The sequence below is a fragment of the Dipodomys spectabilis genome, unplaced genomic scaffold, assembly GCF_019054845.1.
Source record: "Dipodomys spectabilis isolate Male_0828 unplaced genomic scaffold, ASM1905484v1 ptg000141l, whole genome shotgun sequence".
Classification (NCBI taxonomy): Eukaryota; Metazoa; Chordata; class Mammalia; order Rodentia; family Heteromyidae; genus Dipodomys; species Dipodomys spectabilis.
Genome location: NW_024870818.1, coordinates 3,315,830 through 3,329,254, shown reverse-complemented (window position 1 = coordinate 3,329,254; position 13,425 = coordinate 3,315,830). Strand labels below are relative to the sequence as shown.

Here is a 13,425-nt window from a genome sequence, read left to right as displayed (position 1 = left end):
TACAGAAGAGTCCAGGTCCAGAGGCTCACACATGCCTGCCTACAGCTACTCAGAGGTAGAGGTTGGGAGAATCATAGTTTGAGGTCTGCCTGGGCAAAAAGAACACCCTAGCTCATCCAACAAATCTGTACGTGGTGGCAGGACACTGAGACAAGAAGACTATTTGAGCCCAGTAGTATGAGGCTAGCTGGGCAACATAGAAACATGCATATGTGCATTTATAGCCCTTCTATACTGAAAGATATTTTGTATCATTTTATTTTTTTTAAGATTGAAATGGTAGTTAGAACTACATCAATAACAGACACTAACAATCTAAAAATGAGTAATATACCATCTCAAACTCTCCATTCTTACTTTTAGACACAGTTTAATACGACATACTGAATTACAATTATGTCCAGATATATTAAGGCTATCTGCTAGACACTCGACATTGGCTGTGGAAATTACAGACACAGAAACAGTTCTACTCTATAATTTCTTAAATCTTAAAAATCATCTGACTTTATAAGCAAAATACAACCATTTCTTCCTTGACTGGTAAGATAGGGTACAAACCAAACCTTAGTACTAATAAGTAATGTGTAACTCTGAAATTCAGTAAGTAATAGAAATGTATTAAAATATATCTAAAGAAAAACATAACCCAAGATAGAATTTGTATAGATAAGGTCTAAAAGGAATGTGATAGGCTCCTCAAAAATTACTGATAAACTGAGGTAATAAACTCTTTTTCTGAGGCAATACCTAAAAGAGACTGACAGTTGAGGACTGTCAGGAAGGGGGAATCTAGAGGGAAATCTAGGTGTTATGACAGTGACTACCAGAGAGAAAATTAATACCTCCTATGTGTCTGCTGTAGTCACTAATCAATCATTTGTTTAATAGAGAAATATACTTGTTCTGTCTTTCATATATCACTCTCCACTTCCTAGCAGAAAAACAAATAAATGTTAAAGCTTTAACAAGAAAAAAGGAGGAAAAAACATTGATCAAAAATTTATAATAAATCAAATGTAAATTTATTTCTGACCCTACTACAACTAATTTCAAACTTAGTTTTTACCTGAGAGATTTCCTGTTGATATGCTGTAAAATGTTCCTTGCTGATCTGTGGGAGGTAGAATGAAGGTATGACTTCGGTGTCCACAAAGTCCAATCCCCATGTTTTTGTGAAGAAGTCAGATTCTCTTTTTGCTAATCTAGGATCATTTAATGCTGCTGGGAGATTTACTTTGGAATGATATATAGTCCATCTATGTTGATCTGTAACTAGAGATGGGGCAACACATAAACTATTTGAATCACCTGCAAAAAGTAAACAAGAAAACTCTGTAAAATGTGTTCTATGTATACAAGTATACAAACCAACCAAACTGTCTCTTCCATGATATACTAACAGAAATCAACTAATTATCTTCCAGTATCAGTTACCAAAGGAATTAAAAGTATATACAGCACATTCTTGACTCAAATCCCTTTATTTGGCTGACATAATATTGCTGTGGCATTAATAATATAGGAAAGAATACACAATCACCACCATTTGTTCTATGAAGTGATTGTAAATACCTAATTAACAAATACTGAATTACTGCTCCTAGGAGAATTCAAGTTTCTTGTGTGCCTGAAGTCACGAGATTTCATTTCATGAATCATTAAGATACATAGGCTTATTTGATGTATATTTTTGTTTAAAGACACTGCCTCTCAACTTATCACTGATTCGTAACACTGAACCCATGCTAACAACTCTAACTCATGCCTGAGCAAAGCTTATTATACACAAGTACTTTCTACACATGTGTTTTCTCCATAAGGCTATCACAGTCTTCCTGTATTTTACAACACTAAATAATTCATCACTATCTTTAGGGGTCAGGCTGGTTTGAAACCAGTCCTAACAGAAAAGTTCATGAAGCTCTATGTCCAATTAACTTCCAAAAAAGAAAAACAAAAGTGGAGCTGTGACTCAAGTGGTAGAGTGCCAACTTAGAGAAAAAAGCTAAAGGACAGCACCCAGGCCCTGAGTTCCAACCCAGTACAAAATTAAAAAATTATTACCTGTGGGCTCCTTGGGACACACATCTGGCAGTGACTGCACATGTCGAATATGTTTTGCTGAATCTACCTCTTTTTTAAAGAAGACATCACTGCTTCCTTGAGGCACTGGTGAAGAACTGTGGCTTGAAGCCATTGCATAAAATCACCACTCAACTAAAAAATAAGAAACAATAATTAAGAAAGTTCAGACAACCCAAAATCTATATATATATATTATGCATTTCATAAATTTTCTTCAAAACCACAAGTATTTTTCAAAATCCTTTGAAGTGTAGACATAAATTATTTGTGAATTGTAAAAGTTGTTTTACTACAAAATTTGTAATTGTTTGAGAAAAAAATCTCCAAGTAAAATAGTCTTTTATATTATGTAAGACACAAATAAATACCAGTTTAGTATTCATTATATTAAAGATGAAAATACTCCATACATCAAACAGGAATTCAATAATGATACAAAGTAGTTAAGTGCCCTAGTTTTTGAAGTCCACAAGCAGGATTTGTGTCCTCCTTTCACTCACCAAGAGGAAATTTATTTAACCTTCTTGTGCCTTTCCTCATCTGACAAATGGAGATGAGTAAAAGATCATACCTGATAAACATTTTGCTAAGACTTATGAGAATGAATATATGCACAACATCAAAAATAATGCTTGTCTAAACATTAATTGTTCACAGATGTTAGTTATTATCATTACAATTATTTTTACTACTAAAATTATCTTTACTAGCTGGGTAATGGTAGCACCAACCTATTATCCTAGCTACTCAGGAGGCTGAGATCTGAGGACTGCAGTTCAAAGCCAGCCTGGGAAGGAGTGTCTGTGATACTCTCATCTACAATTTATCACCAGAAAACTGGAAGTAGAGTTGTGGCTCAAAGTGATAGAGTGCTAGCCTTGAGCAAAAGAACTCAAGGACACCAACCAGACCGAGTTCAAGCCTCACCACCGACAAAAAAAAAAAAAGAAAGTTATTTTTATTATGTAATTGTCATATAGGAAAAATCATTAGTAAGTGAATTATAAGTCATATTCTTCATTCTTTTTACGTATATACATATTTCTTAAGTTGTGCTGACATTTGACAACTGTCAGAACATCAGAAAGAGACTATAGAGAAAAGTAGCAAACAGTTCCAATCCCCATACAGGTTCCCTGGAAGCAGGAGGTGAAGCTGAAGATGCAATCGTAAGGTGGGCCAGATAACAGACTGGCAATTCTAGGTACAGGATAAGCCCACACTCTCTTCAAGCTTTGAACACATGGAGATTTGGTGAGTCAGTGACTGTTTTGGTGTGGGCGGTTAGTTAGCCTTAGTGAAGAAAGACATTCTGACATTATCATCATCTCTGAATGCCATAGCAAGACACTACCTGAGTAAGAGCCCATTGTTCAAGACTGAGATATACTGAGGTCTTGAAAGCAAAGACCAATTACAGATCAGGAAGTCCTGGGACATCCGACCATGTTAAGAGTCTGACACCAATCTACAGAGAAGGTCAAGAAGTGGGGAGCAAAGTCATAGTGCTGCAGAAGCTCTGTTATTCCTTACAAGCAGTGAGTCCTACAGTTGAAAGGTCACAGAGGAAACTGAGTACCAAGATTATAACTGGCACAATATATGTCCTCCACAGTCTGCCTCTGTATTGGCTGTGAGACTGATGCCAGGCCTTCATGATCAGGTAATTTTTAGAGCTTCCACACTCAACTGCTAGGCAGGGTCTAAAAACACTGGGAACTACAACCCAGCTTGTGTTTGCTGACAGGAGGGTTTGAGGTCCCAACTCAGGCCTTCTGAATCAAGTGATTTCCAGTCTCTTCCCCACAAGAGGGTGACAGAAACTGAAAGGACTGAGGTCCACCTCCAAAAACTGTATTTCAGCAAGAATTTACTGCTGAGTAGGTCTGAAGGCCCCAAAGACAGATTCTCCAAATGAGTCACTTTCATTTCATAGACACACACACACACACACACACACACACACACACACACACACACACACACACACACACACACACACACACACACACACACACACACACACACACACACACACACACACACACACACACACACACACACACACACACACAAAGGGAACTGCTGAACAGAATCTAAAGGCACTGAAGAACACTACCAGGCATTTCATCCCAGTAGGTACTTGTTGCCAGATGGGATTAAGGACTCCAAGTCCAAACCTAAGAACATTATTTCCACAGTCTCCTCCATCCACAGGGGAGCAAATTGCCAGCCAGAGTTTGTAAACACTAAGATCAGTGAGCAGTGTCTAGGTCTTCTCAGTTTTCCTCCTGCCGGTGCAGAACTCAATGCTCTGTTTACTCTCCAACTCTGTCACATCTGGGAATCATCTCTAGGCTAGAACACTTGTCCTCCTGGAGACACAAGTGATCTGGAACAGGTGGAAACAAGCTTAGCCCAAAGGCTGTAAAGCTCCTAGTGGCCAAAAGGGGCTCCCCATACACACACAAAAACGGGGATAGTATCTATAGTAAAGTCAGCCAAGAAGTGAACAACTAATCCTTGTCCAAGGGATTCCAGCTAGTTTTCCTCAATCTGAGCATTTGTAGGAATCAAGTCCAGTTTCCTGAACATGTAGGCAAATGCCTGGCTATTAAGTCATACTCCCAGCTCAGTGATGAAAACAGCAACTGAAGTCAGCCACCACACTGTCCTTCCAGAGCACTGAGACTATTTCAAGTGAAAGAATAGGTGACAGATCCAACTAATGACTTTGCTGCAGATGTGGAAACCATAACCCAGACAGAAAACTGAAAAAAAAAATTAAGGCAACAAGACTCCATGATAACAAAAAAAACATAAGTGAAGTGGATATAATCTCAAAGAATTCAAAATAATTATTATGAGAATGATTAATGATATTGAAAAGGAAACAAGACACCTGAATGAATGACAATGAAATTCTAATAAAGACCTGAATGAGCCAGGGGTTGTAGTTCAAGCCTGTAACCCTATTTATGAGGCAGAGATTAGAAGGATCTCTGCCCAGCCAATATCCTAAGCTATAGGGGAAACACAATGGCTGAGTGCAGTGCCTGTCATCCTACCTGCATGAGAAAGCACAAATAGGAGGACAGTAGTGCAGTCTGACTAGACATAAAAGTGAGATCCTGGGCATAAAGCAAGATCTTATCTTGAAAATACTCACTGTAAAAAAGAAGAGTGGCTCAAGCAGTAGAGCACCTACTTAGAAAGTACAAGTCTCTGAGTTCAAGCTCCAGTACCACTGAATTACAAACAAAAACTTAAAAATTAAAAAGTAACAAAATAAAGAATACAAGATATTAAAGAGGACTCATCAAAGATATAGAAATTCTGAAAAATAATTAAATTAGGAAATGAAAACTTTGTTAAATGAAATTGAAGTTCAGCTGAAAGTTCCACTAGTAGACTGAGACAAATGAATATCTGCTTGAAGATAAGGTGCATGTATTAGAAAAAGCAGATAATAAATTTAAATTTTCTAAGTATAAATGGAATATGCAAAACCTTGTGGATATCATTTAAAAGAACAAATCTGTAAATCATGGGCATAGGAGATAAGATGCAAGCTGAAGGAAAAGCAAACATATTCAATAAATAATAAAAACTTCAAACATCTTGCGATATAGTAGGCTTTTAGGATACTAGAAAAGTCTGGCACAGTAGCTCAACCTATAATCCTAACTATTTGAAAAGAACAGAGGATCATGGCTCAAGACCAGCCTGTACAAAAAGCAAGTTCAAGAGACTCCTCAACCAGTACCTAAGAATGGGAAAGAAAAGCATAATAGCTCGGCACAGTGGTATGCACCTTTCATCCTTAGTGGAATTGGGAAGCACAAGAAGATCACAGCCCAGCCTGGCCAAGACATAAAGCAAAATCCTACCTTGAAAATAACAACATAAAAAAGAGGCTGTGGTACAGCACCTGCCTAACAATTATAAGACCCAAATCTGCAGCACCCCCAAAAACAAAACAAAACTAAACTCTAAACAGACAAGAACCAGAAAAGAACCTCCCACATATTATAGTTGAAACACTAGGTATACAAAGTAAAAAAAAAAAAAAATAACGATAATGTCAAGAGAGAAGTTGTCAAATCACCCATAAAGACAAGCCTATGAGAAAACCAGTGGAATTCTCAATATACAATAAACCTTGAGCTGGGAAGGTGGCTCAGTGGTGGAGCGCTTGCCTTGCATGCATGAGGCCCTGGGTTCAATTTCTCATAAGCAAAAAGAAAAAAGCCAGAAGTGGCGCTCGGTGGTGGAGCGCTGGCCTTGAGCTGAAGAGCTGAGGGACAGTGCTCAGGCCCCACGACCGGACCAAAAAAAAAAACCTTAAAAGCAAGGAAGGAATTTAAAATCTGAAAGGAAATAACTGCCAACTTAGATTACTATACCCAGAAAACTATCCTTAACTGAAATAAAGAACTCCATGATAAAAATTAAAGCAACTCATGATCACTTAATCAGCGTAGCAGAGATAGTTAAAGGGATCCTACACAAAAGAGAAAGACACACCACCACAAACAAATACACAGAAAAGAATAACTCTCACTAGGGCAGGCAAGCTTATAATCAATCTACATGGATCTGGAAGACTAGAGTTCGAAGCAAGCCAGCCAAAAAGTTCACGAGATCCTCATATCAGTGTAGAGACACTTGCTGTCTACAAAAAAAAAAAAAAAGCAACTCATCAGCAAACATTAAAGGATAGGAAAACATCTTCCAAACTAATGGAGCCCCAAAGTAAGAAAGAGTAGCAATATGAAAGGGATCTGACAAAGCACACTTCAAACTAAAGTTATATGAGACAAAGAAGATCCCTTTCATATTGATAAAAGGACTAATCCATAAAGAGAACATAACAATTATAAATATATAAGCAAACATCAGTATACCCTATTTTATAAAGCCAACATTACTGGACAAACAAGTACAGACAATATTAGTAGGTAACTTTAGTGCACATTCTTACCAATACACAGGTCATCCAGATCAAAAAAAACAAAGAAACTTTAGAATTAAATGATGCTATAGATCACATGAACTTCAGAGACATCTTCAGAATATGTCACCCAACAGCCTCAGAATACACATTTTCTCAGCAACCCATGGATCTTTCTCTAAAGTAAATTAACTTTAGAAATAGAAAGCAAATTTTAACAAATACAAGAAAACTGAAGTAATTTTCTAGATTTTATAATCCACAATAGAGTAAAACTAGAACTCAATAGTAAGAGCAACTACAAAAGATATTGAAGAAAACATTAGAAGATGAAAAGCTCTCTCAAGTTCATGGGTTGGTAAACTCAATGTTGTAAAACTGGTTATACTACCAAAAGTACTATAAAGACTCAATCCCCAAAACAAGATCCATCCAACGTATGCATTCTGTATTGGGTCATTTTTTAATTGATTAAAGCTTTCATTAATTATGATATGTCTTTTAATGTATTACCTGTATGTCATATTTATTGAATAAATAAAAGATATTAATCTCTTATTTTAAAAAAAAGACTCAATCCCTAAAAAAATCCCAATATCATTTTTCACAGAAATAGAAAAATCAACCTTAGAATGTAGTGGAAGCACAAAAAACCCTGAATAGCTAAAGCAATACTGAGCAAAAAGAGCAATGATGGAGATATGACAATACCTGATTCAAATTATTCTACAGAGATATAATAACAAAAATAGCATGGTACTGGTACAAAAACAGACATATACACCAAAAGACTAGAATAGAAAATCCAAAAGAGTCATCTGATTTTTCAAGAAAGACAGTAAAGAAAAAAAAATATAAAGACAGCCTGTGCAACAAATGGTATTTTGGAAAACTGAACACTTACATGCAGAAGACAAGGCAAACCCCTCTCTCTTACCCTAGAGAAAAATTAATTCAAAATGAACCAAAGATCTAAATATAAGACTTAAAACTTTGACAATTCCAATGGAAAAACCCTTGAGCTGGGCACTGGTGGCTCATGCCTGTAATCCTAGCTACCCAAGAGGCTGAGATCCGAGGATCATGGTTCAAAGCCAGCCCAGGCAGGAAAGTTCATGACCCTTATCTCCAATTAACTACCAGAAAACCAGAAGTGGCGCTGTGGCTCAAGTGGAAGAGGGCTTGCCTTGAGGTGAAGAGCTGAGGGACAGCGCCCAGGCCCAGAGTTCAAGCCCCACAACAGGCAAAAAAAAAAAAAAAATCTTGAAAATATAGGCATACATAACTATCTCCCTGAATAGGTCTCTTAAAATTGCTCAGAAAAATAAGAATTTACAAATGGGATTGCATCAAATTAAAAAGTATGCATGGCAAAGAAAACAATGATCAGAATCTAAAGATAACCTACAGAAAGGGAGAGAACCTTTGTCATTACTTACAGAATAAAAGACTTATATATAAGCAACTCCAAAAAAAATCACCAAAAAGAACAATCCAATTAGTAACTTGGCAAGTTTAATGGACATATCTCAAAAGAAGTACAAATGGCCAATAAATATGTGAAGAAATGCTCAACATCTTTAGCCAAATGAAAACTGAAACTACACTGATAATCCTTCTCATCCCAGTCAGAACAACAAATGCTGGTGAAGATGTTGGGATAAGGGAGACCAAGGGCAGGAACACTATACATATACATTGATGGAGATGTAAACTAGTGTGCTCACTATGGAAATCAGTATGGTGATTCCTATTTAAAAAAAAAAACAGAACTACCATATGATCCTGCTTTCCTGGCTTGTATCATATTATATAATATGTTAGCATATAACAGAGCATGTAACAGAGATATCTGCAAACTCATGTTTACAGCTGCACTATTCACAACTGCCTAACATTGTAGTCAACCTGATTTCTGATCAACCAATGGGAAAATATGGTATATATACACAATGGAATATTATTCTTCTATAAAAGAATGAAATTAGGAGGACAAATACAATGAAGTACTTCACTCACACACACACACACACACACACACACACACACACACATTTATACGTACACATATATGAAGATGGAATGATGAAAGCATTGTTTGTGCCAGGCACCAGTATAACCCTAACTACTTAGGAAGCTGAGATCCAAAGCATTTGTTTACAGTTCAAAGTCAACCCATGCACACTTGGAAAAGCTCTTCACAGCCAATATCTGAGTACAGTAGTATGGCAGGATGCCTAAAATAGGCAGACTGCAGTTCAGGTGTGCACCAATGCAGGAAGTAAGACTATCTCAAAAATAACCAGTCAAGCTTGCTAGTTGTGGTTCATGCCTGTTATCTTTGCTACTTAGGAGGCTGAGCTCCAGAAAATTGAGGCTAAAGCTAGACTGGGCAAAAAGTCCATGAGACTCAATCTCCAAAATAACCAGTAAATAAAAATCTGAACTGGAGGCATAGCACAAGTGGTAGATGCCAGCCAAACAAGTAAGCTGAGAAAGCAAGCCAAGAAAGCTTAAGTTCCTGAGTTCAAACAACAATACAAGTGAACATAAATAACCAGTCAAGTTAGGGCTCAACAGAGCACCTGCCTAGCAAGAGCAAGATCCTGACTTCAAACCTAAGTACCCAAAAATAAAATAAAAATAAAAACTGTTTATAAAGGGGGCAGGGAAGAAGATTAATAAAAAGGATACATTTGTTCAAAGTACTTTATATACATTCATGCATGGAAATATCACAATGAAACTTTCCCTCCTCCCCTGGTCGTGGGACTTGAACTCATCAGGGTCTGGGCTCTGTCCCTGAGACTCTGTGCTCAAGGCTAGAGCTCTACCATTTGAGTCACAGCACCACTTACAGCTTTTTCTATTTATGTGGTACTGAGGAATTGAACCCAAGGCTTCATGCATGCTAGGCAAGAACTCTACCACTAAACCACATTCCCAGCCCACAATGAAACTTTTGTTATACTAATTTTAAAATGATAGTCATGTTCAAATAACAAAATTGTAAGACATTTTTGTTTGCCTATACCTTTTTGAATTTCACATATGAAAATGAATTGCTGAGTTGGGCATAACCTTGCACTGAAAAGCCTGGAACAAAATGCAATCATCTGACACTGGCATAAGGATTGAATGGAGGTATCAGTACTAATCCAAATATTCGTGAAGGCTAATTTCTGTAAGGAATATTTCTAAAACAAGGTAGTACCTTACTTGTTCAAAGACCTGTAGATGTTATCCACAAGACTACGGTGTTGCGTAAATCACTCTGGGAACCCACTAGCAGGAGAAAAGAGCCGAGTACAGAACTTAACAGATGGGCATCAGTGGCTCACACCTGTAATCCTAACTACTCAGGAGGCTAAGATCTGAGGATCAAGATTTGAAGCCAGCCTGAACAAGAAAGTTCATGAAACTCTTATCACTAATAAACTAACAAAAAAGCCAGAAGTAGAGCTGTTGCTCAAGTGGGAGAACACAAGCCTTGAGCAAAAGAAAGTCATCAAGGACAGGACCCAGGCCCTGAATTCAAAACCCAGGACCACCGCAAACAAAATTAAATGAAACAAAACAAAAATACTCTGAAGAAAAAAAATGAAAGAAATAAAAGTTTGTGGGATTAGTGGTATTGTTCAATGGTAGAGAACATGATTAGTGCAAAGAGTTAAATTCAATCCCAAGTACCTTAAAAAATTGTTGATAAAAGGTATGAGAAAAAGCGATAGAAATATTAGCCCAGAATATACAAATAAAGAATGTACAAATAAATAAAGAATAAAAGAAAACATCTTCATGTTTCACAATTAGGAAGTCACCAATTAGATCAGAAAACAATGTCAACTCCAATAGTGGGGCTTCCAAACCAGATTACAGAGACTACTTTGGAATAGGAGGTGGGGAAACGAAAAACAAATGTTCGAAGCCAAGTGTTGTGATACACCTCTCTAATTCCAACAGTCCGAAGGTTGAGACTGGAGCATCACAAGTTTGAGGCTAACTTAGGTTTTTCAGCAAGACCGTGTCTAATAAGAAAAAAAAATGCAGCTAGTGTTTCAAGACTCAACCATGGCATTATAAATAGAACATGTAGTAAAATCTTTTGATATAAAACAAAGTGTAAAGGGAGGTAAGGATACACAAGCCACTAAGAAGTGTCTCATAGGTTTACATACATTCAAAATACAAAAACCTAAATCCAAAATACTATTTTATTTGTGTAACATTACCTGACTTTCTGAAATTTGATTTTAGATCTCTAGCATTCTCTAAATATAATATACTGCTAAGGAATACTGGCAATACAAGGAGTTACTTCTCTTTTACTGGTTGTATGACCTCTTACCTTAATGTCTCAGTGTCCTCATTTGTAAAATGGAATGACAATAGTATTTACCCATAGGAATGGTGTAAGATAAGTTATGTAAGCTCATGGCACAATATTTGGCCTATGTAGATAATAAATAATTTTAACTATTACTATTATTATAACTATCTTTTTTTTTCTGTCAGTTGTGGGGCTTGAACTCAGGGTTTGGGCACTGTCCCTGCACTCTTCAGCTCAGGGCAAGCACTCTACCGCTTGAGCAACAGCACCATTTCCAGTTTTCTAGTGGTTTACTGGAGATAAGAGTCTCACTGATAGAAGTGGCGCTGTGATCCAAGGATCATGGTTCTAAGCCAGTCCATGAGACGCTTATCTCCAATTAACCAGCAGAAAGCCAAAAGTAGAACTGTGGCTCAAATAGTAGGGTCCTACCCTTGAATGAAAAAGTTCAGGGACAGTACCAAGAAAAAACACAATCTGTAAGCATTAACATTCAGACTGCACCATACAAAATGTTTCAATTTAAACTTTAGGATCCTGATTCCCTCTTTTAGTGCCCTTTTATTTGCTAGGTCATAGTATTCGGATAGAGATTGGGGGGAAGGAAGGAGAAGACAAGAATTAGCAAGCCAGTGTGGGCAGATTTAATTTACTATTAGGAAAGTTGTCAAAACATGACAACAGTGGTTCTCATTTTCATGCCTGTGGTGTAGTATTGAAAACTGATACTGAGGCTAAGGGGAAGCAGAGACAGTTTTTGAAACCCAGAGAGCATGAGACCACTTAAGCTTATGCTTCATTTGGGACAGAGAGAGAACTTATGCAATAACTGAAAAAAGGGATCTAAAGAATCAGTTGCCTCACATTCTATATCTGAGCTTAATGCCCCTTTTGTAACAATGAGGAAGAAGATAAGCTGAAACAGGCAAAACCAGATTGCTTGAATCCACTAGTTCAATAGTACAGTGATATGCATTATTAATGAACAAAAGGATCAGAGAGAAAGAAAATAATACAAACAAGAAAAATTAATCATCACTCATATTTAACTAAACACTGTGCAGCCCATGATCATTTGCTTTCAGATTATTTTGCTGGTCTTCAAAACAATCTACTGGGCCTGAACTCAGGACCTGGATGCAGTCCCCTATAGTTTTTTGCTCAAGACTTGGCACTACCACTTGAGCCACAGCTCCACTTCTGTCTTTTTGCTGATTAACTGGACTTTTCCTGCCTGCACTGGCTTTGCCAGAGATCTTATCCTCCTGAGTACCAGGATTAGAGGCATAAGCCACTGGCACCTGGCTTTTTAGTTTTTGTAAGACAGGATCTATGTAACCCAAGCTGGCTAAAAATGTGAGATACTCCTGCCTTAGTCCTCCAAGTCCCAGAATTACAGGCATGTGCTACCACACCTGGCTATGTCTATTTTCTATTAAATGGCATTAATAGTTAGCATCTGTGAGAGGAAGCTTACAAGATTAAAACTAGAAAACTTTTCCTTAAGGAAAACCATTATATTACATTTTTCTCAGCAAAACAATAATCATTCAGCCACAATGTGGGATGATAAACGGGCCATTATCTTAGCATTTTCAACAGGAAAAAGTGTTCTGAATTCCAAATTAGTGAAACAATTTATTCCAAAAAAAGATTCTAATACCATATCTGTAGTTTGAAAATATAAAGTGGGAATATTTTTACACTGGAGCTGAAAAGGGTACCTTCAAAATATAGTTTTGGATTTAAATTTAGTAGAAATAAAAAGAAAATGAAAGAGAGGAGAGAAAGAAAAAGAGAGGAGGAAAGGGAGGAAAGGAGGATCTTCATTATATAGTAAATTATTCAAGATCAAAAATATTAAATGTTAAAGGAAAAGGGTAAATAAGTTTAAGACACATTATCGTTCTACCTTCAAACCAATAGTAAGTTAATGTTTTAATTCATTAATTACTACTTGGTATTACCTATTACCATCCTGTATGGGTCTTACCCCAGTTCTGCTTTATTAACTTCTCTAACTTAACTTCAATCCTGTGGTCAACTCCTTCAA

At 36.9% G+C, this 13,425-nt stretch overlaps 1 protein-coding gene across 3 annotated transcripts in view; it reads right to left on the bottom strand.

Moving 5' to 3' along the window:
• The window catches only part of Vps54 (VPS54 subunit of GARP complex), a 111,626-nt gene that overhangs the window by 83,132 nt on the left and 15,069 nt on the right, over window positions 1–13,425 (bottom strand). For 2 of the 3 annotated variants that reach the window (XR_006149163.1, XM_042691166.1), the window contains exons 2-3: window positions 2,068–2,220; window positions 1,070–1,311 (exon numbers count right to left, since the gene is read on the bottom strand). Coding sequence is in view for 2 of the 3 variants with exons in the window: in XM_042691166.1 (XP_042547100.1) it covers window positions 1,070–1,311; window positions 2,068–2,200 (375 nt within the window). In the remaining variant the exon portion in view is untranslated. The remainder of the gene's footprint in view (window positions 1–1,069; window positions 1,312–2,067; window positions 2,221–13,425) is intronic. The other variant, XM_042691167.1, reaches the window with a different exon arrangement.